The 25308-nt window shown below is 42.3% G+C and overlaps 1 protein-coding gene across 15 annotated transcripts in view; it reads left to right on the forward strand.

Moving 5' to 3' along the window:
• Positions 1–25308, forward strand: part of NFIB (nuclear factor I B) — a 295847-nt gene that overhangs the window by 188020 nt on the left and 82519 nt on the right. For all 15 annotated transcript variants that reach the window (XM_053372197.1, XM_053372196.1, XM_053372205.1 and 12 more), the window contains exon 3: positions 20165–20218. In XM_053372197.1, the coding sequence (XP_053228172.1) occupies positions 20165–20218 (54 nt within the window). The remainder of the gene's footprint in view (positions 1–20164; positions 20219–25308) is intronic.

Genomic DNA, 25308 nt, shown 5'->3' on the forward strand with positions numbered 1-25308 from the left:
GGCGATTGTAACTTCTGAAATGTCAGTTGGAACCAGTGCCTAGTCCAGTGATTCAACAGAAAGAGAAGTGAGATATAAACATATACAGTGGTACCTTGGTTACAACCATAATCCGTTCCGGAGGTCCGTTTGTAAACCAAAACAGGTTGTAACCCAAGGCACACTTTCGCCAATGGGGTCTAAAAATAATTGTTCGTAATCCAAAAAAATAAATAAAAATGGGTTGTAATCCAAAAAAAGGTTGCAAACCAAGACACGCACTTCCGAGTTTGACGTGTTTGTAATCCAAAACGTATGCAAACCAAGACGCATGCAAACCAAGGTACCACTGCATGAAATTTGTTGGGTGAGAGGGAAACAGAGGGTAGTGTGTTGATAAAACTTTTGCAAGAGGACATTTGTTTGTAAAGCCCAAAATTGATGCTGATATTGCTTGTGCATTTTGCAGTCTTAATATATGGACAAAGGTGGCTAACTGCCATGGCTGAGTCAGCCATATATGTTCACCCCTTTAATTCCTGTACATAGTATTACTTTCAATATACCATGTGGGCAGACTGAATTTGTGGAAATGCAGTCTCTGTTACAGTGTGAGATTCATAAGAGCTGTGCCATGTGTTTTAGATTTCACAAGATGCCAAACTCATTTTATTGCATACTTGAGGAAATATCTTTCTGGGAACATGTGCTCTCATCTTGATTATAGTTTTTTCTTTATTATTGTGCTACTGACTCATCTGACTAATCCTGCCTGCAAGTGTTAACTGACTTGCAGAAGTTGAAAGTGTGAGAAGAACATAACTCAGTGCAAGATCACTTTTTCCCCCAGCCAGTAATTTCATGGAAGATTTAGTAATAAATTTTTAAGCGGTGTGGATTGCATATGTCTACATAGATGCATGACTAACGAGAGTGCTTAGTTTCTTTTCAGGGTACCCACAGGTTGATGTCACCCTCACAGGGCTGTTTTGCTCATGGAGCTAGACCTTGGGCCCAGAACGTTGATAGACTCCGATTCACATTGCTATGTCAGCCATCATGGAGGGGCTGAAAAGGTGGTTGGGGGTGACATTTTTAGCAGTTGAGAAAGCTAGGTTCTGATGTTAATCCTGCTTTGATTGCACCACTTCCATGGGATGATAAAGCCTGATTTTTTATTTTTTTATTTAATAAACATATCTCTTGTCCCATCATTGACCATATTCGTTGCATCTCTTCTCTTAAAGAGCGAGATGAATTCTCATAACAAATGAGATGAACGGCTGCTCAGTATGTTATGTTGCATCTTTGGTACATAAGGAGATGTGCAGCTTCACTTGGCATTGGTATAAAGTTTGAGCTGTGTTTTTTTTTGGGGGGGGGGAATAACCAAGAAGATCTGTGTATCATATGTGTTTTATTATTTTGAAATATTTAGGGTGGACTTCTTGTGCGGTGCCTTGTGATCTTCATCCAGATTTAATCTCTGGCTGAGGTTGTTGAGCCTGCTAGAGAAGAAGCAATTGCCAATTTGTACTAGCACTTTTTAAAGCTTCTTTTTGCCCCCCTCCCCTGTCTCTTAAATGTGTTAAAGGCGAACACACTTAATAGAATGTATGGGTTGGTTGTTACAATCTGCTGGCATGCATGTTGGCATGCTCTCTGCAAAAGGATCCATGCACTTTAGTTGTTCAAGAGGCACACAGCTGTGATACTTCCCCCCAGTGGTTCTTTTTCTAGGGGAAAATGTGCCAGAACTCATTGTCTCAGTCGCCAATGCAGGCGCCATCTTGAAACCAAAATCATGTGACCAAATGCCAGGCTACATCCAGTGGCGGACAGCAGGCGGGGGCGGGGCTGGTGCGCGCTGCCCGCAGGGGTGTGGCGCCCAGCACAGGCAGGGGGTAGCCATGATGGCACCCTACTGGGATCTTGGTGCCGGGGGCGGTGCCCTCCCCCCCCACTCCTCTTCCTCCACCACTGGCTACATCTTACAGGGAGATTCAGATTGTCCCTCCCCCAGCGCCTTCACTCATTAACAGGGAGCAAGGCGCACATGTACTCTTCTGGGCTGCAACTTGAAATCCTGTTGTTTTATACCCTTGTTCCTTTGCGGCCGACTTACAGTGCAAAGCCTTTGAAGCAGAGGTACTTGGTGGTCACAGCCATGCAGTGCAGACCCCCCACATTGCACGTGGCCATGGCAGCAGCCAGGCACGACCTCCTTCATCCTCCAACCTCTGAGCATGCACCCCTGTGTCATCCTGGCCCACCCTGCGCAGGCACCCCCGGAAGGGCAAGCCTCAGCTGTTAGCTCCCTGCATCACAGTGCAACTGGGGTGACCAGCATGCGTTGTTCCTTGGCTCTCGCTGACCGCTTGGAGACTGACCGTGGTTTTTGCGGACGAGCAACAGCATCATTGTCAGTAGACCTGCTCTCAATGGCGCCCAGCTGAGAGGTGTTAGAGTGTTTTTCACAGCAACCCCCCCCCCCCGAATCTCTCTCTCTCTCTCTCTCTTTGATAACAATTGGTATTAGATTTCAACTACAACAATCCAATAATAGCCTCATTATATCAATACCAAATTGCAATACAATTCCCAATATCAATCATTCAGATACCTAATTGCATAATTTAGGTGGCCCCACACATGCTAGAATTGATGGTTCGATGATTTACTTTATTTCTGCATTCCAAAATCATACTGATTTCAATTGCATTCCTGCCATAATAGTAATCCCTTATACAACAGCTGCAATATTTATAGCTTCTATTTGTATTGACACATTTGATGATTTGTAAGTCTACAAAAGAAGATCTGTATCCTTGATCTTCCTCTTCACAGCAATTGAGCCAGGCCCAGCGTATCAACTGGTTGCCTGCATGTATGAACGAACCACCATCCTTAAATGCCATTGAAAAGCATTTTGTATCACCTGATGTTACCAACAATGAGAATAGTCATGAAACGTTCCTCACAATAGCCGTTTGTGCATGTGTTACCTTGAATCTGGACAATAAATGTCACCTACATGGATAAAAAGTGAAAAGTCCCCAAAGTGCTACTGTGAATTCGTCCTCAAATTATACTTGCTGGTTTGACAATCCCACATTGCAGGTTTCATATCCACTAAAGCAGGGGTCAGTGAACTTTTTCAGCAGGGGGCCAGTCCGCTGTCCCTCAGACCTTGTTGGGGGGCTGGACTATATTTTGAAAATAAAAATAAAAATGAATGAATTCCTATGCCCCACAAATAACCCAGAGATGCATTTCAAATAAAAGGACACATTCTACTCATGTAAAAACACACTGATGTAAAAACACACCGGACTGTCCGTAGGCCAGATTTAGAAGGCGATTGGGCCGGATCCGGCCCCCAGGCCTTAATTTACCTACCCATGGACTAAAGGGACACTCTATTTGCTGATATACGGTTCCTCTGGGGATGTGCTTCATGGCTTTCCCTTACTGTTTTTATTGTCTTCATTTCTTGATCCCTGACACTCTGTGTTTATATTTACATGAGGATGATACTTGATTTACTGACAGGGTGAGAGGAAAATGGCATGACAAATATCCCTCTTTCCAGGAGGAAACAAAAAGTGTTTCCATAGTCTCTTTATACAAACAAGTGATACGTGGTGGGGGCAGCTGGACGAAATCTCTGCACTTAGTTTCTACATTTTATTCCCGTAAATATTGTGTTTTGAACAGACAAATGGAAATGTATCTGAAGATTGATACTAATGCTCTAGAGTTAAGACATATTATACAACAAAATGTGATTCATAAGATAGAAATTCACTGTAGATCCCAACAGCTGACTTATCTTGCCTGGGAATCTAGCACATCTCTTAAAATGTTCCCCTTTTAAAGGATGGGACTTGAACACTTTGACCTAGAAAATATCATGTTTTGCCACTAAAGCTAGGTTCCATCTTCTTCATGCTTGTTCATTTCGCTGTACATTGTTGCTTTCGTTTGTCAGGGAAATTATTAGAAATACTTTGCGCAGAATTTCCACTCCAGCCGATTTAGGGGTACAATGCAGCACTTGTGAGGGGCAGCAGTTGCATGTGGTAACGTGCCCTCATAGCTCCGCACATTAGGTAACCCCTTTTGTGGGCACAGTAGGAATGGGTTCGAAGAGGGGCTGGTCCATCATTTTTGCAGCAATTACATAGCCAAGAGAATTGAGAGAGTTGCGATCTTTCATATCATAGAATTGTAGAGTTGGAAGGAGCCAAATGGTCATCTAGTCCGACCCCCTGCCATGCAGGAATCTCAGCTAAAGCATCCATGACAGATGGCCATCCAACCTCTGTTTAAAAATCTCCAAGGAAGGAGAGTCCACAACCTCATGAAGGACACCGCTCCATTGTCAAACAGCTCTTTACTGTCAGAAAATGCTTCCTGATTTTTAGTCAGAATCTCCTTTCTTGTAACTTGAAGCCATTGGTTCAAGTCCTACCCTCCAGAGCAGGAGACTACAAGTTTGTTCCCTCTTCCATGTGACAGCCCTTGAGATATTTGAAGAGGGCTATCATATCCTTTCAGTCTCCTCTTTTCCAGGCTAAACATACCCAGCTCCTTCAACTGTTTCTCATCAGGCTTGGTTTCCAGACCTTTGATCATTTTGGCTGCCCTCCTCTGCACACGTTCCAGCTTGTCAAAAACCTTCTTAAATTGTGGTGCCCAGAATTGGACACAGTGCTGCAGGTGGGGTCTAACCAAGGCAGAATAGAATGGTACTCTTACTTCCCTTGACCTGGACAGTATACTTCTGTTGATACAGCCTAGAATAGTGTTTTTTGGTGTGTGGGTTTTGTTTTTTTTTTTGCAAGAACTCATTGCTGTGCACATTCACAAACAACCAGTAGGCACCTGCTTTGTTAGTGTTGAAATGCTTCTTATGTTACAAAATATGGACATGTGAATATTCACTTCCACGCCTGATAATCAGATGTTTGAAGACAACATGAACATATCTTGCTCAGAGTACGGTGCTGATGCCTCTAGGCTCCCAGAGAATGTAAGATTGATAAAGACAAAGAGCTTTACATTTTTAGCCTTTGTCCCAGTGGCCATGAACACCTGTAGTTTCACAGAACCATATTCTTCATTACAGTGGCACCTTGGTTCTCAAACTTAAACTGTTCCAGAAGTCTTGTTCCAAAACCAAAGCGTTCCAAAAGCAAGGTGTGCTTTCCTGTAGAAAGTAAGGCAAAATGGATTAATCCATTCCAGACTTTTAAAAACAACCCCTAAAACAGCAATTGAACATGAATTTTACTATCTAATGAGACCATCGATAAATAAATAGCAAAAATAGACAGACCTCAGTGTAACACTCAAAACGGAAGCGTAACACTCAAAATGGAGCACGTTCGGCTTCCAAAAAAAAGTTCACAAACTGGAACACTTCCGGGTTTGCAGTGTTTGGGTTCCAAGTTGTTTGAGTACCAAGGCATTTGAAAACCAAGGTACCACTGTATAGCCACCCAAAAACTTGCGATGAGTATAGCAACATATTAGGAGAGGAAATGTTCTCCATGTTGGGAATGCATGATCTGCTCCCAGAGCAGGGCAGACTGCCAGAATGCTTTGCACAAGTTCTCCATTGTTCATATTGTACAGCTAGACCATTTTCAGTTCTTTCTTACAGTTCAATAATAGCAGCCAATACATTTCCCTCTTAATGACCTGGAATCGAGGTTTTGCTGGGATTTCCCTGTCCCCACCACCACACAGCAGAGTTTTGAAGCAGCATATTACTGAAAGAAGCAAGGGGAGGCTTCATCACAGAGGATAAGGGCAGGGTGCGATGTCGGGAATGAAGTTTCTTTTTCTCCCTCCAGGGTTCTTAAGTCTGGAGTATTTTGTTCCTTCCACCTGTGGGGTGTGTCTAAAAGAATCTCTATTGTGTGTCACACCCATTGGATTGAGAAACATTGCTCTAAGCTACCAACCTGTCAAAGTTGTTGTTCTCATCTACTTCCCTCCTCCCCCCCCCCCCACTTAATTTCTGGATTATTTTCTTAGTTCGTTTTCTTCCTGTAGCAGCTGCTGATGCTCAAAACCCAACATTACATTTTCAAAATAAAATTGTAAATACAGGATCTCTATTTAAGGTGCCGGGAGGTTCTCTATCACGTCAATGGCTAGGAGGTTGAAAATTTTTAAACAGATTTGCCACTTCTTTTTCACTTTAAGGACTTGGTAAAGTAAGAAATTGGTAAAGTCCATTGTCAGGCAGAGAAGAATACAGTGAGGGGGGGAAGTATAATATGCCCCCCTCCATGTTTGATGGTGGGGACGGTGTTCTTGGGGTTGTAGGCAGCATTCCTCCTCCTCCAAACACGGCGAGTTGAGTTGATGCCAAAGAGCTCGATTTTGGTCTCATTTGACCACACTTTCACCCAGTTCTCCTCTGGGTCATTCAGATGTGCATTGACAAACTGCAGACGGGCCTGTATATGTGCTGTCTTGAGCAAGGGGACCTTACAGGCTCTGCAAGATCTCAGTCCTTCACAGCGTAGTGTGTTACCAACTGTTTTCATGGTGACTATGGTCCCAGCTGCCCTGAGATCATTGACAAGTTCCCCCCGTGCAGTTCTGGGCTGCTTCATCACCGTTCTCATGATCATTGCAACTCCACAAGATGAGATCTTGCATGGAGCCCCAGACCGAGGGAGATTGACAGTTATTTTGTGTTTCTTCCATTTGTGAATTATTGCACAAACTGTTGTCACATTCTCACCAAGCTGCTTGGCAATAGTCTTGTAGCCCAGTCCAGCCTTGTGCAGGTCTACAATCTTGTCCCTGACATCCTTGGACAGCTCTTTGGTTTTGGTCATGGTGGCTACTTTGGAATCTGCTGGATTGATTGCTTTTGTCTACAGGTGTCTTTTGTACAGGTACTGTAACAAGCTGGGATTACAAGTAAGACCTCTCCTTTGCATCAGGTGCTTCTAATCTCAGCTCGTTACATACAGTGAAGATACCAGGTAGCCTGACATCTGGCTGGTTGATAGGGCATCAAATACTTATTTCAGTCATTATAATGCACATCAATCTCTGACTTTTGTCTGCTGGGTTTCTGGGGTTTTTCCTGTTGTTATTCTGTCTCTCACAGCTACAGTAAACCTACCATTAAAATTGTGGCCTGGTCATTTCTTCATCATTGGGCAAACGGGCAAATTTAGCAGGGGATCAAATACTTTCCCCCCTCACTGTAGATGGAGGCAGGATCCAGAGCAAGAATGGAGGATCTTTATTTTTTGATTGCAACAGAGTTCCCCCCATTGCAAAGGGGTGAGAACCCAGAGCAAAGGTGTGAAAGAACATTTAAAGATTTCAGAAATTGCCCAGCCCCTTAGCCAAAGGCCACCCCAAAAGCATTATACATACATCACAGAAAGAGGCGGTCTACAACAGAAATTTGAGAGTGTGGCTTGTTTCCAGGCTGACAAGATACCAGATAATGGTCACTGATCACATTACCTGGGCAGTCTGGCCATTATTTTGAGATGGTAAATACTTTAGTTCTTGAATCCAGGTCACTAGCATACCCAATTCATACCAAAAATATGCCCTTAAGACAGGATTTAAAGAATTTGTAAATGAAAGAACTATTGGGAAAGGTTTCTCCAAGATATTTCCTTCTGCAGAGGAAATATTTAGAGTCATTAGGAGAGCCAAGATGGCTTGGGGGATTGTTCTGTGTGCTAGTATAAAGTGTAATTTTCAAAGGGAATATTTCCTAAATTTTGAAGGGCAAAGGATTGATTTCCTGCGGAGTGTGTGTCTCCTATGTGTGTGCACCTTAATTTTATAACAGTGGGTGACAAAAGAAGGTGACAGATTCAAAAAGCACCCAATTCAAGCCAGAAAGGATGAGCTGGGACCACACTTAAGAGTACAGTCCCAATTCTTCCTTTGCAGCTGTGGCTTGAGTTAAAGCTAAGACAGCAAAACAGGAAGGAAGGGTTTACATTTTAATCACCTGATGTCACATGTCATCAGGCCCTACATCTGTCAAACTGGTCTACCTTCCATTCCCCTCCCCTGGTTAATAAACACAAGAGGCTATTGTTTCACATGTGTTTCCCTATTATCTCACATAATTCATCTCAGTTGATATCAGTAACTTTCAGGAAGAGAGATTCTACTTGGATCAGATCATGCACTGTTTGAGAGACTGCTGGAAGTACAACTGCCCTGGGTTCCTAGCCTGCATATCAGTGACTGTTCCAGCAAACTGAGAAGTAGCCCCAGGTTGGTGAAGAAGTATAGGGAGGCAGAAAGCAGTCAGGACAACAAATATGCAGCCGCTGTGAAAGGAAGCAAAAACCTGAGATTCCTTCTGTGAGAACAGGGTGAATTAGAAGTAGAATGCATGTGTCATAAGGGAGGGGATGTGAAGACTTGTAACTGAAGCCGAACTGTCACCTGGTACGAGTTCTGCCATAAAAAAAAGGTGTGGCAGAATTACAAGTAAGAGGACTACTAATTCCAGTTTCAGACACATACGCCTCTGTATCTTAGTTGCTGGTAGTCATAGGAACATAGGAAGCTACAGAGTCAGACCATTGCGTTCAGCTGGCTTAGTATTGTCCATGCTGACCATCAGTGGCTTTCTGGGGTTTCAGAAAGGGTTGTCTCCCTTCCACACTGGATAATAATAATAATAATAATAATAATAATAATAATAATAATAATATATTATTTATACCCCGCCCATCTGGCTGAGTTTCCCCAGCCACTCTGGGCGGCTTCCAATCAAGTGTTAAAAACAATACAGCATTAAATATTAAAAACTTCCCTAAACAGGGCTGCCTTCAGATATCTTTTAAAGAGAAGATAGCTGCTTATTTCCTTCACATCTTAAGGGAGGGCGTTCCACAGGGCGGGCCCTCTGCCTGGTTCCCTGTAACCTCACTTCTCACAATGAGGGAACTGCCAGAAGGCCCTCGGTGCTGGATCTCACGATGGGGGTGGAGACGCTCCTTCAGGTATACAGGACCAAGGCCTTTTAGGGCTTCAAAGGTCAGCACCAGCACTTTGAATTGTGCTCAGAAGCGTACTGGGAGCCAATGCAGATCTCTCAGAACCGGTGTTATGTGGTCCCGGCGGCCACTCCCAGTCACCAGTCTAGCTGCCACATTCTGGATTAATTGCAGTTTCCGGGTCACCTTCAAAGGTGGCCCCATGTAGAAAAGTGTTGTTGTACTCAGGTCTTGTTTGTGGGCTTCCCATAGGCATTTAGTTGGCCCCTGTGCGAACAAAATGTTGGCCTGGAAGATATCGTGGTCTGATTGAGCAGGGCTGTTTTTATGTTCTTAAATGTACAGGGATCTTGCCCTATGAACCAGTGACTATCTTATTCTCTATTCTCATATCTCTTCTGCTAGCTGATACTTAGAACCACATGAGAAAAGCCAGCTTTTAATTTCTCCTTTTGTATTTTGCCTCAGTGGAGAGGAGCAAAATCTAGTAGGTGGTATGGGAGAGTTTTTGTAGGGGAAAAAAGCTGGGCCACATTCCAGTGTCAGTATTCTAGTATATTCCGTGAAAGAGAGATCCCAACTTTATAAGATGACACATTAGATGGTAGCAATAACATATTCCCAAATATACACAAGTGAATTCAAAAGTAATTGCATCTTTAGACTAGGTTTCCCACGTAGGCTAGGAAGACTGTATGGCTATTTTGTTTTTGCCATGCAATTATTCCGTTTCTTCCTCCCCCAATCCAGTTGTCCTTGCCATATTTAACAAACTCCCTTTGGTTTATTATAATTGCATACAAAGTGCTGTGTGGTTAACTTGAAGGGACTTTAAAGGAAAAAGCTCAACTATGATGGGTTCTGTCTTGCTGGAAGCAGCAATTCTTTGTATTATTCTTTTTTCCACATCAAAGAGTTCTGCAGATGGAGATGCCCTTGCTAGAGTTCACCAGGAATTAAAAACCCTACTGGTGGCAGCATGAGAGGATGTTTTTCAGGAGAGAGCAAGAAGAATTTTACTCATACTTTACTCATACTTGGTGAGAGGGCAATGGCCTAACTGAGTCCATTTAGCAATACAACCCTCTGGTGCTTATCCCCTTCATGTGTGAACTAGCGGTTGTGCGTAGTTATATTTGACTGCAATATCCCACGTAATCTAGGAACTTTTTACCTTGTAACTAAACTAAGGATTATTGCCTGTGCAACTTTTCTGACTGATGTATGGGAACACACATGAATCTGACCTTTGGAGAGTTTGTAAGTAGACTGCAGGGTGGTTCATAATGTGTATTTTTAACTTAACCAAACTTGTGGGGTTTTTTTTTTCTATGCTAGGGGAAGTGGGAAATTTTGGAAGGAATTTTAAAAGGCACGTTTTAAGGTTTTACAGCTTATGTCTACATGCTTTCATTGCTGCATATTTTGTGACTTTAAAATCTCTGCTTGTTTTTTCTCACCAAAGAGTACTTGCCCACAACCTGGATCTTGGTATCCAGGGAATTCTCCTTTTATACCATTTTCCCCCCTTGAACCAACAAAGATATTCCGGACCCATGTTGTTCAGAGCTTTGTATATCAACACAAGAACCTTGCAGTTGGCCCGACAGTATAGCCTGGTATAGGTTGGCCACCTGTTTCAGTCTGCTAAATGGAAAAGAGGATTTTACCACACTATATGTGCAGATGTCAAGTGGAAAGTGTGAAAACAACACAGATATCTATGTGACCCCTCTTTCTATCTTGATTTTGAAGCCTCTTGGCACTTCTTCTCCTGTCTCTCCTGTTGCATAAAGATCTAGTAACATTGCCACCCTTTTTCTACAAGCAGTTTCTGTACTTGTCTATCCAAAGGAAATAAGGTTATGCTAAGGTCAAAAGCAGTTTCAGGAAACAGGAAGTAATGTCATGGAGAAAGAGAAAGAAATGAGAGAGGGTTGCTTTCCTAAGCAGCTTAGATTTTAAATTGTTGGGGGGTCATCTTGTTTTTTTGTATTTATTTAAGCAAAGAACTAAAGGCAGTTCACAACAAATATGAAACGAAATATTCACAATTTGAAATATTCATAACAAATCACTACTAAAATTCATTTGGTCAGGTATTTGAGAATCCATGTCTGGTATCCTGTGCCTTTCATAATAGGGACAATAAAGAAAGGAATTAAAAGTGTTAAGGGAAGAAAGCAGTGTGAGGCTAAATGAAACTGACGCCACAATCTGAATTCTAGTTTAGGAGGATGCAGATTATTCATTACAATTCAAATTGTAGTACAATATGAGAATTAAAAGAAGCAATAAAATATAATGAAAAACCATTCAGCATCTAGCACAATGTATTACAATTTCTACAAAAAGGTAGAGAAAACCCCGTGTGGGGTGCCATCAAATCAACCGAACAACTCACTAATGAGTTGTTGTTCTTAAAAATCCAATATAGTCCACTTGTTGTCCCCCACCGCCCCAAAGTACATTAATCTGAACTATGGGAGTGAAGAGACATATAAAAGAGCTACAAATTAAAGTAGTAAGCTGACACTGGGGGGGGGGGACTGTGTCTCACCATTGACCCATCAACTATATTCCATACATGCAATCTTTTAGCGATAGACGTTTATCTCATTTGCAATACATGGCGACATTGCAAAATACTTTGAATTATTATTTGAAAAAGATAACCACGGAAAAAGCTCGTGGCAATGTGAAAATGTATTGTGGCACATGCCTTTATCAACTAAAGGCCAAACTACACACATATTAAGCATGGGCTTGCTTTTAATAATTACCTTTTAATGCTAAAAAGGGCATATGGGGGGTTGGGAGTTGAACTTGTGTCCTCCCCTTCCAGACCCCGCAGTCTCTGTTGCTTTCAGAATTCTCCCCACCAACCATTCCCCCAGTGCCAGAGGGGAGTCTGTCCCATTGAACTGAATAGGCTTACTTCTGAGTAGACCCATATCATATTGAGCAGTAATAAGCAGGTATGTGTCAAGTTTAGTCCCCAAACAATAGTTGGTAGTGCTACCACAAGACTTGTGGTTTTTGTTGCATCAGACTAATACAGCTAAAATAAAAGGATTTTTGCAGATCTTTTACAAAGGTCCTTTGGTAGAAAATACAATTTCTTACTCATAATTTCACTTCCTTTCTGACAGGGTACAGACTGTTGCAAGAAAACATACTTAATCGTTATAAAGAAAGGCATGGATCTGGAGTTTGCATGTACATGAGCCGCTTGTGCAACAAGGCTCCCTTGTCTTTCTCCTCTGCTCTGAGGTGCCCTTTGCACCCTGAAATCTGTTCCTAAGGGTCAGAGAAACTTAGGGGAGTGGTCATAACTCACTGATACAGAAGGTGTTGTCTCGCCAGAATGGTGCATGCTCTATTTATCTCCTGCTAGGATTACTGCAATGCACTCTACGTGGGGCTACCTTTGAAGGTGACTTGGAAACTGCAATTAATCCAGAATGCGGCAGCTAGACTGGTGACTGGGAGCGGCTGCCGAGACCACATAACATAGGTCTTGAAAGACCTACATTGGCTCCCAGTGCGTTCGCGAGCACAATTCAAAGTGTTGGTGCTGACCTTGGAAGCTGTAAATGGACTCAGCCCAGTATAGCTGAAGGAGCATCTCCACCCCCATTGTTCAGCCTGGACACTGAGGTCCAGCTCTGAGGGCCTTCTGGTAGTTCTCTCCCTGTCATAAGTGAGGTTACAGGGAACCGGGCAGAGGGCCTTCTCGGTGGCAGCACCTGACCTGTGGAACAGCCTCCCATCAGATATCAAGGAAATAAACAACTATCTGACATTTAGAAGACATCTGAAGGCAGCCCTGTTTAGGGAAGTTTTTAATGTTTTATTCTGTTTTTATTGTTCTGTTGGGAGCCACCCAGAGTGGCTGGGGAAACCCTATACCTGGAGGTCTCAGGGCGGTTCACAGAACTGCAGTGCGATTGTAAACATGCATTACTCAGAAGTAGACCCTACTAAGTACAATAGGGCTGATACCCTATTGTAGGTCAGGGAATAGGAATCTGTGGTCTTCCAGGTGATGTTGAAATCCAGCTGCCATCAGCCCCAGCCAGCATGGCCAATGTCCAGGCATGATGGGACTTGTCACCCAATGAAATCTGGAGGGCCAAAGGTTCCCCATCACACTCACAGGCAGTGTGCTTGGAACTTCAGCTTCATCCACTGTGGAGCACTTGAGCTCTGTTCAGCAGTTCCTAAATAGCACCCATAGTGCAACACTGGGGCCCTGCATGTTCCCCCTGCCTTCTCCACTCCTGATTTTTCCATGTTGAATGGCATGGTCTAAAAGGGGATTAGAAGCATCTCAAGGCAGGGCTGTGAACGTCCCCTGGTTTAATCCCTGGAATCTGTCAGTCAGTGCGGCCAGTAATGAGCTAAGTGGCCAACTGGGCTGATTTGTCTTGTGCCCCTGAGTTCAGGAAAGGAATGGGATGTGTCATGGGGATGTAGTGAGAATCCAAGAAACTTGCCTATTGCAGCATAGTACAAATGCTTCCGCAAGCAGTAATGTATGTGTTTTCAGAACAGTGCTACAGTGGTACCTTGGTTCTCAAACTTAATCCGTTCTGGAAGTCTTGTTCCAAAACCAAAGCGTTCCAAAAGCAAGGCATGCTTTCCCATAGAAAGTAATGCAAAGTGGTTTAATCCATTCCAGACTTTTAAAAACAACCCCTAAACCAGCAGTTTAATATGAATTTTACTATGTAATGAGACCATTGATCCATAAAATGAAAGCAATAATCAATCAATCAACCAGTAGCTGAACTGGGTTCCATGCAGTCGCAAAAACAAAAGAGTTACAAAAACAAAAACGCAAAATAAATAGCAAAAGCAGACAGACCTCAGCGTAACACTCAAAATGGAAGTGTGGCATTCAAAACGGAATGCGTTTGGCTTCCAAAAAAAGTTCGCAAACTGGAACACAAACTGGAACAAGGCATTTGAGAACCAAGGTACTACTGCATTTGATTTTTACATTATTCATTCATAATTATTAACGTTATTTGTTCCACTTATGCCCTTCCTTTCTGTCATCATAGAACCCAAGGCAGCATTCATATGATTCCCACCCAGGTACTAACCAGACTTAGACCTGCTTAGCTTCTGCAAGGCAGTGTCCTTACTTGCCTCCAGACTAGATCCTGGAATCTTCTACTCATGGATCTTTGGATCCAGCTCAAAGAATTAAAGCATAATTGCTTAACCAACACAAGTAACAATAAGCCCTCTAATGATGTAGTGGTTCTATAGCAATTCGCTCTTATGCACAAGTGGGAGAAAGTTTTGGGCATAAGATTTTGCTTTTCTGATCCGGTGCCCAAATAAGAAGATGTAATGCCATTCTTCTGTGAGTGAAGAGGTCTTCTTGTATGGGAAAGTGCCCTTTTGAATCCAGATTCTTGTTTCCAACAATATGCAAGGACTTGTTTTTGATGGAACTATTTGCAATTAAATTCCAGACATTATTTTGGTTCAGCTCCATTTCTCGATTCTATATCTGATAAATTTATGTGCTCTTTGAGTTTCTAGCCATTTACTTCCTCTCTCCTAATTAAATCTTTCAGTACGATAGCATTCCAGGTCTCCCTTTCTAAAAAACATTTCACAAATTTGAATAGAAAAGATTGCTTACTTTCCAAGAGGCCATAGATCAGGCCATAGTAGAAACTATGTGATATTTCTCAGATGGTCAAGATTAAACATCAATCACCCATTTTCCTTCGGATTCTAGCAAGTTTTGCAAACAAACTTTATTCTTTCACATCTTTTCACATGTAGTAGGAGACCTGTGTAAATCTTTCCTTAAGCCCCATGTAAGAGAAGAGATCATCTAATGTTACATGAGATTTGAAGTTTATTTCAGTCCCCAGAAAAACGTATACATTTCCTTAAGTTCAGAGTTTTACCAGTTGCAAGAAACCATGGCGAGGGAAGAGTTATCGTGCTTAGATTCTGCTTGCTAGTGTAAGAACAGTTTACTGGACTGAGTGGACCATTCCTACCAGGCTATTTTTATTATCTTAAAAAAACAAAACGTATCTTAGTCGAAATGTATCCCATTAAAACCCAGCAACACAACGTAGCACAGACACTATTTTAAAATTAACAAGCAAGGATTAACACTTCAACAAACCCCATAAATGGCGCTCAACACTGAAAAGTTTGCTTTGTGGGGTATGAATTCTAATAAGCTTTTGTAGTTCCATTAATTTCTTTTCATGTATATGAAAACTGAATTTACTCCCACTGCTCTGCTTCTCCTTAAGTAGGGCAGTTAAAAAACTAAGCAAGGGCTGAGTCAGTTAATTAATTTAAATGAGATTACATAATGTTGATTTACATTACATAATGTTGATTTAATTGCCACTTTTATTTACTTAATTAAAAGCACTCTGTAGAAAAGTGAACAGTTTTGACAATGGCTAGCCTGGCAAATGGCATAAGGAGAATAAGCTGCCGCTGTGGAAGCTGTTGGTGGAACTCCAGAAGAGATGTGGCCAGAAGTGTTTTAAAACCATTGAGCTTCAAATACACACAAAAAAACCCCAGAGTCACTTTGGTTTTCAGTGAATAGCATAAGATCCAGGTTACTCTTTTGAGGTTGCAGCTCTGAAAATGGTAGGCAGCAACACAGTGACTTGACACAAGCGTGGTTAGATGCTTGGTGGCTTCTGTCAAATGGACTTCCAGCAGGAGGGTTTATGATGGGAGATTAAAATGAGAGAGAGAGAACATCTGGAATCCCTTCTCTAAAGCTCAACACTGTTTAAATTAAAAATACTTGGAATAAAATAAGTCCTAAGCATGGCTTTTTGCTGGAACTCGTTGTTGTTTAGTCGTTTAGTCATGTCCAACTCTTCATGACCCCATGGACCACAGCATGCCAGGCACTTCTGTCTTCCACTGCCTCCCGCAGTTTGGTCAAACTCATGCTGGTAGCTTCGAGAACACTATCCAACTATCTCATCCTCTGTCGTCCCCTTCTCCTTGTGCCCTCAATCTTTCCCAACATCAGGGTCCCACCAGGGAGTCTTCTCTTCTCATGAGGTGGCCAAAGTATTAGAGCCTCAGTTTCAGGATCTGTGCTTCCAGTGAGCACTCAGGGCTGATTTCCTTAAGAATGGAGAGGTTTGATCTTCTTGCAGTCCATGGGACTCTCAAAAGTCTCCTCCAGCACCATAATTCAAAAGCATCAATTCTTCGGCAATCAGCCTTCTTTATGGTCCAGCTCTCGCTTCCATACATCACTACTGGGAAAACCATAGCTTTAACTATACGGACCTTTGCTGGAACTCACCGGAGCTCAGTTCTGGCACCTTTCAGGTGGGTGCCATTGTCATTCTAAGAGAACAAGGAAGAAGTTCGTGGTGAGCTCTGGCACCTCTCTCAAAAAATAGCACTGGTCCTAAGTATTTTGAAGAATCCAATAAGGGAGACAGGTAGCTAGCATATCTCAGTATTTTTGTATGTTAGAGGAAATTCAGTTTTACCTAGGTATTTTCAGTTCTCCCCAAAGGTCTAGTTGAAATGATGTGTCTTCAGACTGTGTCATAAATCACATACCTTCTTGGCACTATAAGATCGAATTTTCCCAAAGGATGGTGCCTGGATTTTGGGGCCTGGGAAGATTTGCATGTGATACAACTCACAGCAGTGAGATCGCATTAGGTGTTGCCACCCTGGGAGATGGAAGGAAGATACCGTCCCAAGCAAGGAAGAGTGGCATGCCAAACTAATAGAATACGCAGAAATGGCAAAACTTACGGGAAGAATAAGAAATCAAGTAGATTATTTAAAGAATCATTGTAAACAACTAAACACATTGGCAGGATTAATTTGAAATCAAGAGCTAAAAGGTTATCTTGGGGGGGAGGGAGTAGAACCAAGAAAAGAGTTGTTAAGGTGGTGTTGCAGTTTAATTAAACAAATTTCATTATGTAACCAGAGAAGGAGAGGGGGAGGAGGGAAGTCGAAATTAGGGATGATTATTGTTGTTAAATTGAAAACTGAAAAAAAGGTGTTTCCACCTTGGGTTCCGCTGGAGGGGAGGGTATAAATTTAATAAATAAATCTATGAAGGTGTTTCAGAAAGCAACAGCAATGTTTGGCATACAGTGTGGGCAACTATTACTTTCTGAAACACATTTGTCTAGTGTTGCAGAAGGGTTGTTTCCCACTTGAAACAGAACTGAACAATGGTGAATGGTCTTACTTATATAAGTACAGACCTGCTGCTGAATAAAAATGATGAGGTTCCTATTTCTGGGTCAGAAATAAAGCAAAGGAGTGTTAGTGGAGTTGGATTCTGAGAGCATACCTTTCTGTAAGTTCAGTCTCTGAACTCCTTTGCCCCCCCCCCCCAGCTGGGCTTAAGTGTTGGATGAAAACCCAACTGGGGGAAAGAGCCTGTAATGGCAAAGTGTGGAGAGGTAAGCAACGGGAAGGAACAGGCTCTTTCTCCCTAATCTGTGCATCCTTTTGATTTTCTCAGTTGGAACACCTTTCCTCTACTTGATATATGATCAAGGGAGTCCCAGGTTTAAGCAGATGGGTCTATAGTCATGTCTAGCTTTAGCCAAGAAGCCAAAAACTTGGCATGCTCTGGATCACACCTGGCTACAAGAAAAAAAAATTGGCTAATGCATTCACAGACCTTTGACAGACCATGGTGAGCTAATATATAAAAACCTGCTAAAGTCCTATACCTGTTCGGATGGCTAGTATAGAGAATTGACATTAAATGTGAATTATTTGGGTTCAGCTTATATATGTAGTTATGTTTAAGTGTAGAAATGTTTTTAGTAAGGTAACAGATGGAATCTAATGCAGTTGAAATAATCATGAGCACCCATTGCTCCCTGAATTAAGATCCAAAGTGACTTCCTAACTTTAGTATTCATCCTCTCAATTGTATCAAAAGCCACTTTTGAGAACACTCCTTCTGCCCTCCTCTTGATGAAGATCATCCATGTCCATTCAGTCTCATAACCAGACCTGAACTCTGGCTGAAATTGGTCAAGATAATCTGGTAGCATGATTACTTCAGGTGCACTAGCAAAAAATAACCAAGCTTGTATGGTAATTTGCAATGAACACATGCAGGGCTGTATCCTTGGACTGTAAAATTTGACACCTTCCATAGTAAATCTGTATCATGAGGCTTGATCACACATTAAGACATTAAATGTGTTGCCCATGATGAGACTGCAGATAGTGTTTAATGCAGCTTTTGACAATTTTCTGTTTTGCATTATAATTAGGTCAAACTTAAATAAAGATTTCCTTTGTGTTTTTAATTATCTAACATTTGAGTTGCCTCCTTTTATAAATAAGCAGGTCCCCACAACATCCTTCTACCTTGGATGAAGTGTGGTTTAACTCATTGTTTAAAGAAAGTACAAAATTGGGTGAAAGCTCACTGGTTTGTTGATTTCTAAATTCATACAGTGGAAGGGGAGTTGCACTGGCATATTTTTGGTTACTTTATAAATTTAGTATGTAGTGAGTATGCAGTCTTCATCATGCCTGATACAGTAGTTGGAAATTTGAAATCTATAGTTGATTTACCGGTATTATACTGGATTCTTGTCTTTTATTTATTTATTTATTTATTGCCCTTAAATTTTAATTTGGGCAGGTCAGTCTGTTACTGGGCTGTCTCTAGATATCAGTTGGAAACATATTTTAGTGGAGGGTAACTTTGAGAGATTGTCCTGTCCTTTTCTCAGACTGCCAACAGCTCCCTTTGTCACAGCCACAAGTATCTCTCAGATGGCTGTTGGGAGTGGCAAATACAAGGGGTCATACTTGGCCTGAAACCTCTAGATAGGCCCAAACTAGATGCAAGGTTTTCCTGAATGCAATTAATATGCATGCTTTTCTTGTGTAATTAGCAGTGTAAGGGAAGACTGGGCAGCCTTGGAGCCATGCAGTGGGAGGTGGGTAAGGAAAGTTGAATTATTTCTCTTCCTGCCATGGTTCTGACAAAATCCATTCTCCAGTGCTGGTGCTTGCCATTCCAGAAACATCTCCACAGTCAGATGCCTGATGCTCATATCCCATTAAATCATAGTTCTTATGCAAACCATATTTTATTTGAAATCAGAAGTATGCAACTCCTTTGGCGCATCTCTCTCTCTCCTGCTGTGTTGTGGACGAAACAATCCAGGGCCTGACTTCTTAGGTCACCAGAACCTGGACTTGTGATTTGTTTTCTCCAAACAAGCCATGGGTTGTTCTTGGCTTAAGGCTTGGTTTGTTTTGTTTGTTTGGAGGAAACAAACCAGTCGACAGGGTTTGAATGGCACAACAAAACAGATTCTTGCTTGTTTCTCTGCAGTGTGGCAGGAATGGGCGAGGAATGCCATAAGAACGTTTGAGCAATGTGCACCACCACATTTCTTAAACCATGGCTCATTTCAAAGTATGTTTAATATGAGGTGTGAACTGAACCAGTGTGATGTAGCCAGACATGGACTAAGAAGATCCAGGTTCAGATATCTATTCAGCAGTGAAGTTCACTGGGTGACCTTGGGCAAGTCACTATCTCTCAGCTTCGCTTATCTCACAGGGTTGTTGTTGTGAGACTAAAAAAAATTAAAAGAGGGAAAGTGGGATATAAATGTGATAAATAAAATTCTCGTTCCAATATTTAGTTTCTTACACCACAATCCTATGCATATCTCCTCGGAAAGTTACTTTCATTTAGATTAATGGTGCTAACTTCAAGACCAGCATGTATAGGATTGCAGCCTGAAAATATCTGGAATGTGGAACAATAGTTCTAAACTCTATCAAATGCTGTGGTTTCTTTTCTTCCTCTCTTCAACAAAGTTGCTGGGATTCTTTCTTTTAATTGGGGAGTTTTCAATAAGAATATTTTCTTTAATGAGATTTGCACCAAAAAACAAACCAAAAAAACAAAAAAACCCAACCCATTGTAAGTGTTTTAAAGATTTGTAGAATGCATATGTGGCTAACTATGCAGAATTATCGCAGAGCATGCCAACAGATTGCTGTTTGCGGAAAGGGGTGTGAATGAGCTCTTTAAAATGCAAATCATACAGATCGTGTTGGTTCAAAGAAAACTAACCCAGGACAAATCAGTAGCAAGTTGCTGATATGTTTCTTCAATTTCTTTTCAGATTCTGGACAATCAGGAAGTCCAAGCCACAATGATCCTGCCAAGAATCCACCAGGTAAAAATGAGTTCTAGGCCGTTTTGCAATTGAACATTGTTTGAGAACAAAGATCGTACTGTTAATGGTTAAGAGTGTATAATTGGTCGGTAACCTATTTTGTTCTGGCAAGCGCAGTTGTGTTTAGGGTAAGGTGCAGTTTCAATGAGTTCTTGTGGAGTAGCATATGCCTCAGTCATAGTTTCATCGAGATTCTGGTTCATGGAAGCTTGTTTGCTATTGGAGAAGGGGTTTGTTATTTTGGAAAACTTGTATTAAATTCTGCCATGTTTGTTTGCCAAATGAGAATGAAACATGAGGTAACACTTAAGGTGAATGTTTGTTCCGTCATTGAAATGATTTATTCTTGCACACAAGGGACTGTTCTCGCACCACCACGGCACCCTCCCTAGATGTGTTTTACGTGTTCCCCTAACCAGTGCTTTTTTTCTAGAAAAAAAGGTGCTGGAACTCGCCATGAATGCCTCCCTTATTCCCTGAGTGGTGCTGGAACTGAGTTCCGGCTGGAAAGAAAGGTTTGCCCCATACCCTCTGTAGCAGATGTGAGAATGGCACAGGGCACAGAGAGGGAGAAAGCCCCATTATGGAAGGGAAAGTTGTTCCACTTGCACAGTAATTTAGTTGGCTACCCCAGATTGCTATTTCCTCGTTTGTGACCAGGACCCTCCAACCTTATTTTGTCCATTATTAACCAAATTTACACACGTTCAGTTTTTGTTGAGCAGAATAATCCGAAAGCTCTGAAATTAATATTTTCCTTTCTCCCTTAAAATAAAAGTTTCTAGTCAAACAATAAGAATAAAGGGGTCAGAACCAGCCTTCCTGTGTTCTTTAGGCAAAATAGCGTTGCTTCTTAAATGCAATTATGGCAGGTTTGAAAACTGCTGTTTGGAACATTTGAAGTAAACATATTCAACACTTTTACAGGGGGTCAGACATTTGTTTTGTCTAGTGTAGTGCAATCTATGGAACTACTGGCAGTGGCTCTCTGAATCTAGATTTACATGCAATCCATTAATTGCTTGTGCTTAAGTGCAGTACAGTGAGTTTGTTCCTTCGCCCCCTCATACCACAGAACTGAATGAATGTTGTTATTTTATTTTGCTGGGGGTGGGGTGGTTAGGCAGAAGTTTTAATGGCATTTCAAACTATAGTACTTTGTTTGAAATGAACTCAGTTAATTTCACATAGACCACCTACCAAGAACGATAGGTTTGTGCAAAAAAATCAATTTGTAGACTTCAGAGCTTTTTTCCTTTTCCTTTTGGTTTGTAAAGCTGAAGTGTGAACTCCGACAAATTGGAAAGAGAATCGTGCTTGTGTGAGTCTCTTGGTCAGTGCACCTTCTGCCCATGGTTCAGACAATAAAACTTGCAAAACTGGCTAAGTTTAAGTTGCTGTGTACTATTTTTTCCACCTTGCATGTACACATTGAAATTACCTTCTGTACCCATGTGTGCAAATGTGACCTCCTGTTATGCAGCTGTAACACAGATATCTGCTATTGCTCAAGATGCCTCATCAACTTATAGAAACAGAGGGAAGTTTTTGGCTAGTCAGAAGAGGCAAGGCTTAAAGCAGTAAAGCAAAATATTGTTGATGTTTATCTTGTTCTACAAAGAGAACCAAAGAATCCTGTGGCATCTTAGAGACTAACAGTTTCACCTTATACAGTCGTACCTTGGTTCTTGTATTTAATCCGTTCCGGGAGTCCTTTCAACTCCTGAAATGGTTCAAAAACCAAGGCATGGCTTTTGATTGGCTGCAGGAGCTTCCTGCAGCCAATTGGAAGCTGCGGAAGCCCTGTCAGACGTTCGGCTTCAAAAAAAAGTTTGCAAACTGGAACACTCACTTCCGGTTTTGCAACGTCCGGGAGCCGATTTGTTCAACAACTAAGGCATTCGACTACCAAGGTACCACTGTACAGTATGGCCCCATTTTATGTGGGGGTTACGTTTCGGGGATGGCGCGTGACCCCCTTGGAGCCACTTCTGTGTGACCATCCCTAACCCTCCAGCTCTTTTCATGCCAGGTAACTAAAGTGGACCCATCTTGAAAAGACCCCTTTACCTTTGGAGGCAAGGTCCTCTTAGTGTGCTGGTTTTGGGATGCTCTCATGAGATCTCATGGGGCTGTCTTGAGTTCCCGCAAGATCTCATGTGTGTATCCCTAGCCTTCCAGAGCTGGCATGCTGAGAGGTCCTTGCATGGCAAGCAAGGCAGAGAGATTAAAATCTCTCTTGGATAAACTTTGGGGCTGTTCTGAAGGCCATCTTAAGGGCTTAAAGCAGTAACCGTTGCAGTTAGATTTTTAAATGGGACAAGGCAGGAAAGAGAGTTTGGTGCCAATGTTGTTGGTGGAAGATGGTGTAATTAAGAAATGTGTGATGGGCTTTCAGAGATTGGGTGTGTGAGAAAGATGGCAGTGGGAGCTTGGACACAAGTATTTTAGTGATTGGGTATGGAGCATGGGTAGGCAAACTAAGGCCCGGGGGCCAGATCTGGCCCAATCGCCTTCTAAATCCGGCCCGCAGGTGGTCTGGGAATCAGCATGTTTTTACATGAGTAGAATTTGTGCTTTTATTTAAAATGCATCTCTGCGTTATTTGTGGGGCATAGGAATTTGTTCACCTCCCCCAAAAAAATATAGTCTTGCCCCCCACAAGGTCTGAGGGACAGTGGACTGGCCCCCCGCTGAAAAAGTTTGCTGATCCCTGGTATGGAGAAATGGTGGCGTTAGCAGTTTGGGCTGGAGTTACACTGATGGTTTTTGGATGTTGGTAGATAGTGAGTAAGAAATAGGGGCTTCTGTTTTGGTGATGCGATTGCGAAAGATGGTGGAGGGAGAACTGGGTTGGTAATTTTTCTGGTCATGTTCATGATATCGTGCTTTTTATACACTATTTAAGAAAAAGCAACTCTTTCCATGTTGCCTCAGTTTTCCAAAGCTGTCTGGTTGCTGTGAACTCTCTAATCAGAATAAGCAACAACATTCTCTCAAAGAGGTGAAGGAACTATAGTTTAAAGATGTACAAGCTGTATCTGTTCACTTGTATGCTGATGCATTTCTAAAGATGTTCTGGGACGAAAACCAATCCAGCACATATTTTTGGTATTCACTGAGGTTGTTTTCATCCACAAATGGTGCATAATGGATGCTCACCGCTTCCCCGGGGGGCATCTGTTGCGGACCCTCACTCTCCACCGCTAGCGAGACCCGTGTGGTCACCGGCTGATGGGGAATTCCCCTCGGCCATCATGACCACCAGGGCATTACCTCCCTGCCAGTAAGCCAGGTTCAAATGGGCCAGTCAGGGCCCGGGTCTTGAGGAGACCCTCAGCTGGGCATTGCCCACATTGTGTTTCCTTTGCATTGAAAGGAATGGTGTGAAATAACAATGTAATGAGTTACATAAAATGACATTAAAAAATAAAAAAATTACTCAGCTGCTGCTGAGGGTGGAACCTGTTTTCCCACTTTCTCAGGCTGTTCAGGTTTGCCATTTAAAAAATGAGCGAAAAATTAGCCGTTAGAATTTTTGTAAGGAGCATTTGCAAAGTTACGGAAGAGAAAGCACAAATCTTGAGTTGTGCTTAGGAGGATAGAAAACACCTTGCCTTGAGAGAGTTCTCCAGATTGGATACACTCCAGAATAGGGTGCCAATTCATTCAAAGCTTCTGCAGGGTGGAGCTTGTAGGCTCTTCAAAGGCCCTACTGGAGAGTAAGATCAGTTGTACTGATGGTCTCTCCCCCACTGGTCTGTTCCTATCCTAATGGTTCAAGAGCCAGCTAGTTGTAGGGCAGGTATTTTACCTTAAAAGGAGCCTCTCTGATAGTGTGATCATCTTGGTCCAGCAGAAGATGCTGACATTGTTCTAGTGCTGCCACCATGACTTGGTTGTCCACCTGGTAAGAAAAGAGGAACAGCTATTGCCTGAATGGGTAGCAACAGCCTTTGATAGGTGTTGAGGGCAGAGGTGTCTGAGAGTCTCTCTTCATTGGCATTTACATCTCATCATGAACATCTTCTTCCTTGTCCACCACCACCGAACAATCAGGAGATGCCGCGAATATTCTTCTTTCCTATTCCTACTGGCATTTAAAAATGAGAGAGTGCTCAACTGTAGTCACTTTAAATTTCTCTAAACAAATTTCAGCAATGGCTGTCTGTCTCATGAGGGGAAGGTTATAAGGGAAGAATGGAATTGGGATAGCAGCCTGTTGACAAGCAGGGCTAGAATTCAGTTCTTCAGGAAAAGCACCAGCAAGAGCCACTTCATATTGAGATCAGTTTTGTTTTTTTGTACCACACTTAAAACATGAGTCTGTAGTTTGGTGAGCATCTGAGCTGGAGCAGGCAAACAGTGGATAGTTAACAAACCACCCTGAATTCGCACATAATGGCAAGCCATCTGTAGAACAAGTCTAGTTACATAAGCCAAAACCAAACCGTGGCTTATGATCATGGTTAGCTGGAAATAAACAAAGCATGGCTTAGCTATTGGGCTGGGTCCCACAAGGTAGAACAAAGCATGGTTAAGCTAAACAAAACATGGCTCAACACTGTGCACATACCAGGCCATAATTTCCTTGTGGGGGCATGGGTTTCCTTATTATTTATTGCTTAAGACAGGGAAATACAAAGAAGGAATGCATGAATGTTAAACACCATGTGGCCACTGGTCTGACAGGCCACAGAGATTATTAGATGAAAGTTTTGGATTCCCCTCCACCTCCCTCCATCTCTGATGGTAGGCAGGCAACCTCGTCTCCCAGCAGGACCACTTCTGTGCCATGCTTTGATCTGCATTCTGATTATGAAGGAGCCAGTATGTTGGCAGAAAAATTTTGCTTGAGTTTTGGATGCCATCACCTTCTCAAGGGCTTTGCCAAGGGGGAGGGGGAAAAGGAGAGCCTGGAAACTGTGTAGTTGTTGGCAAGGCTGCTGGCACTGAAAGTTGGTTTCTCTATGTTTGGCTAGACTTCTGCATTCTTTAGGATGTCTGGTAATTTGCCTTCTTAACTAAGGAGGGGAGGGCAGCTGACTTTGCCAAACAAAAGAACATTAGGTACAGCTGCTAAAATTTTC

This window comes from Podarcis raffonei, chromosome 17 (genome assembly GCF_027172205.1).
Source record: "Podarcis raffonei isolate rPodRaf1 chromosome 17, rPodRaf1.pri, whole genome shotgun sequence".
NCBI classification, from domain to species: Eukaryota; Metazoa; Chordata; class Lepidosauria; order Squamata; family Lacertidae; genus Podarcis; species Podarcis raffonei.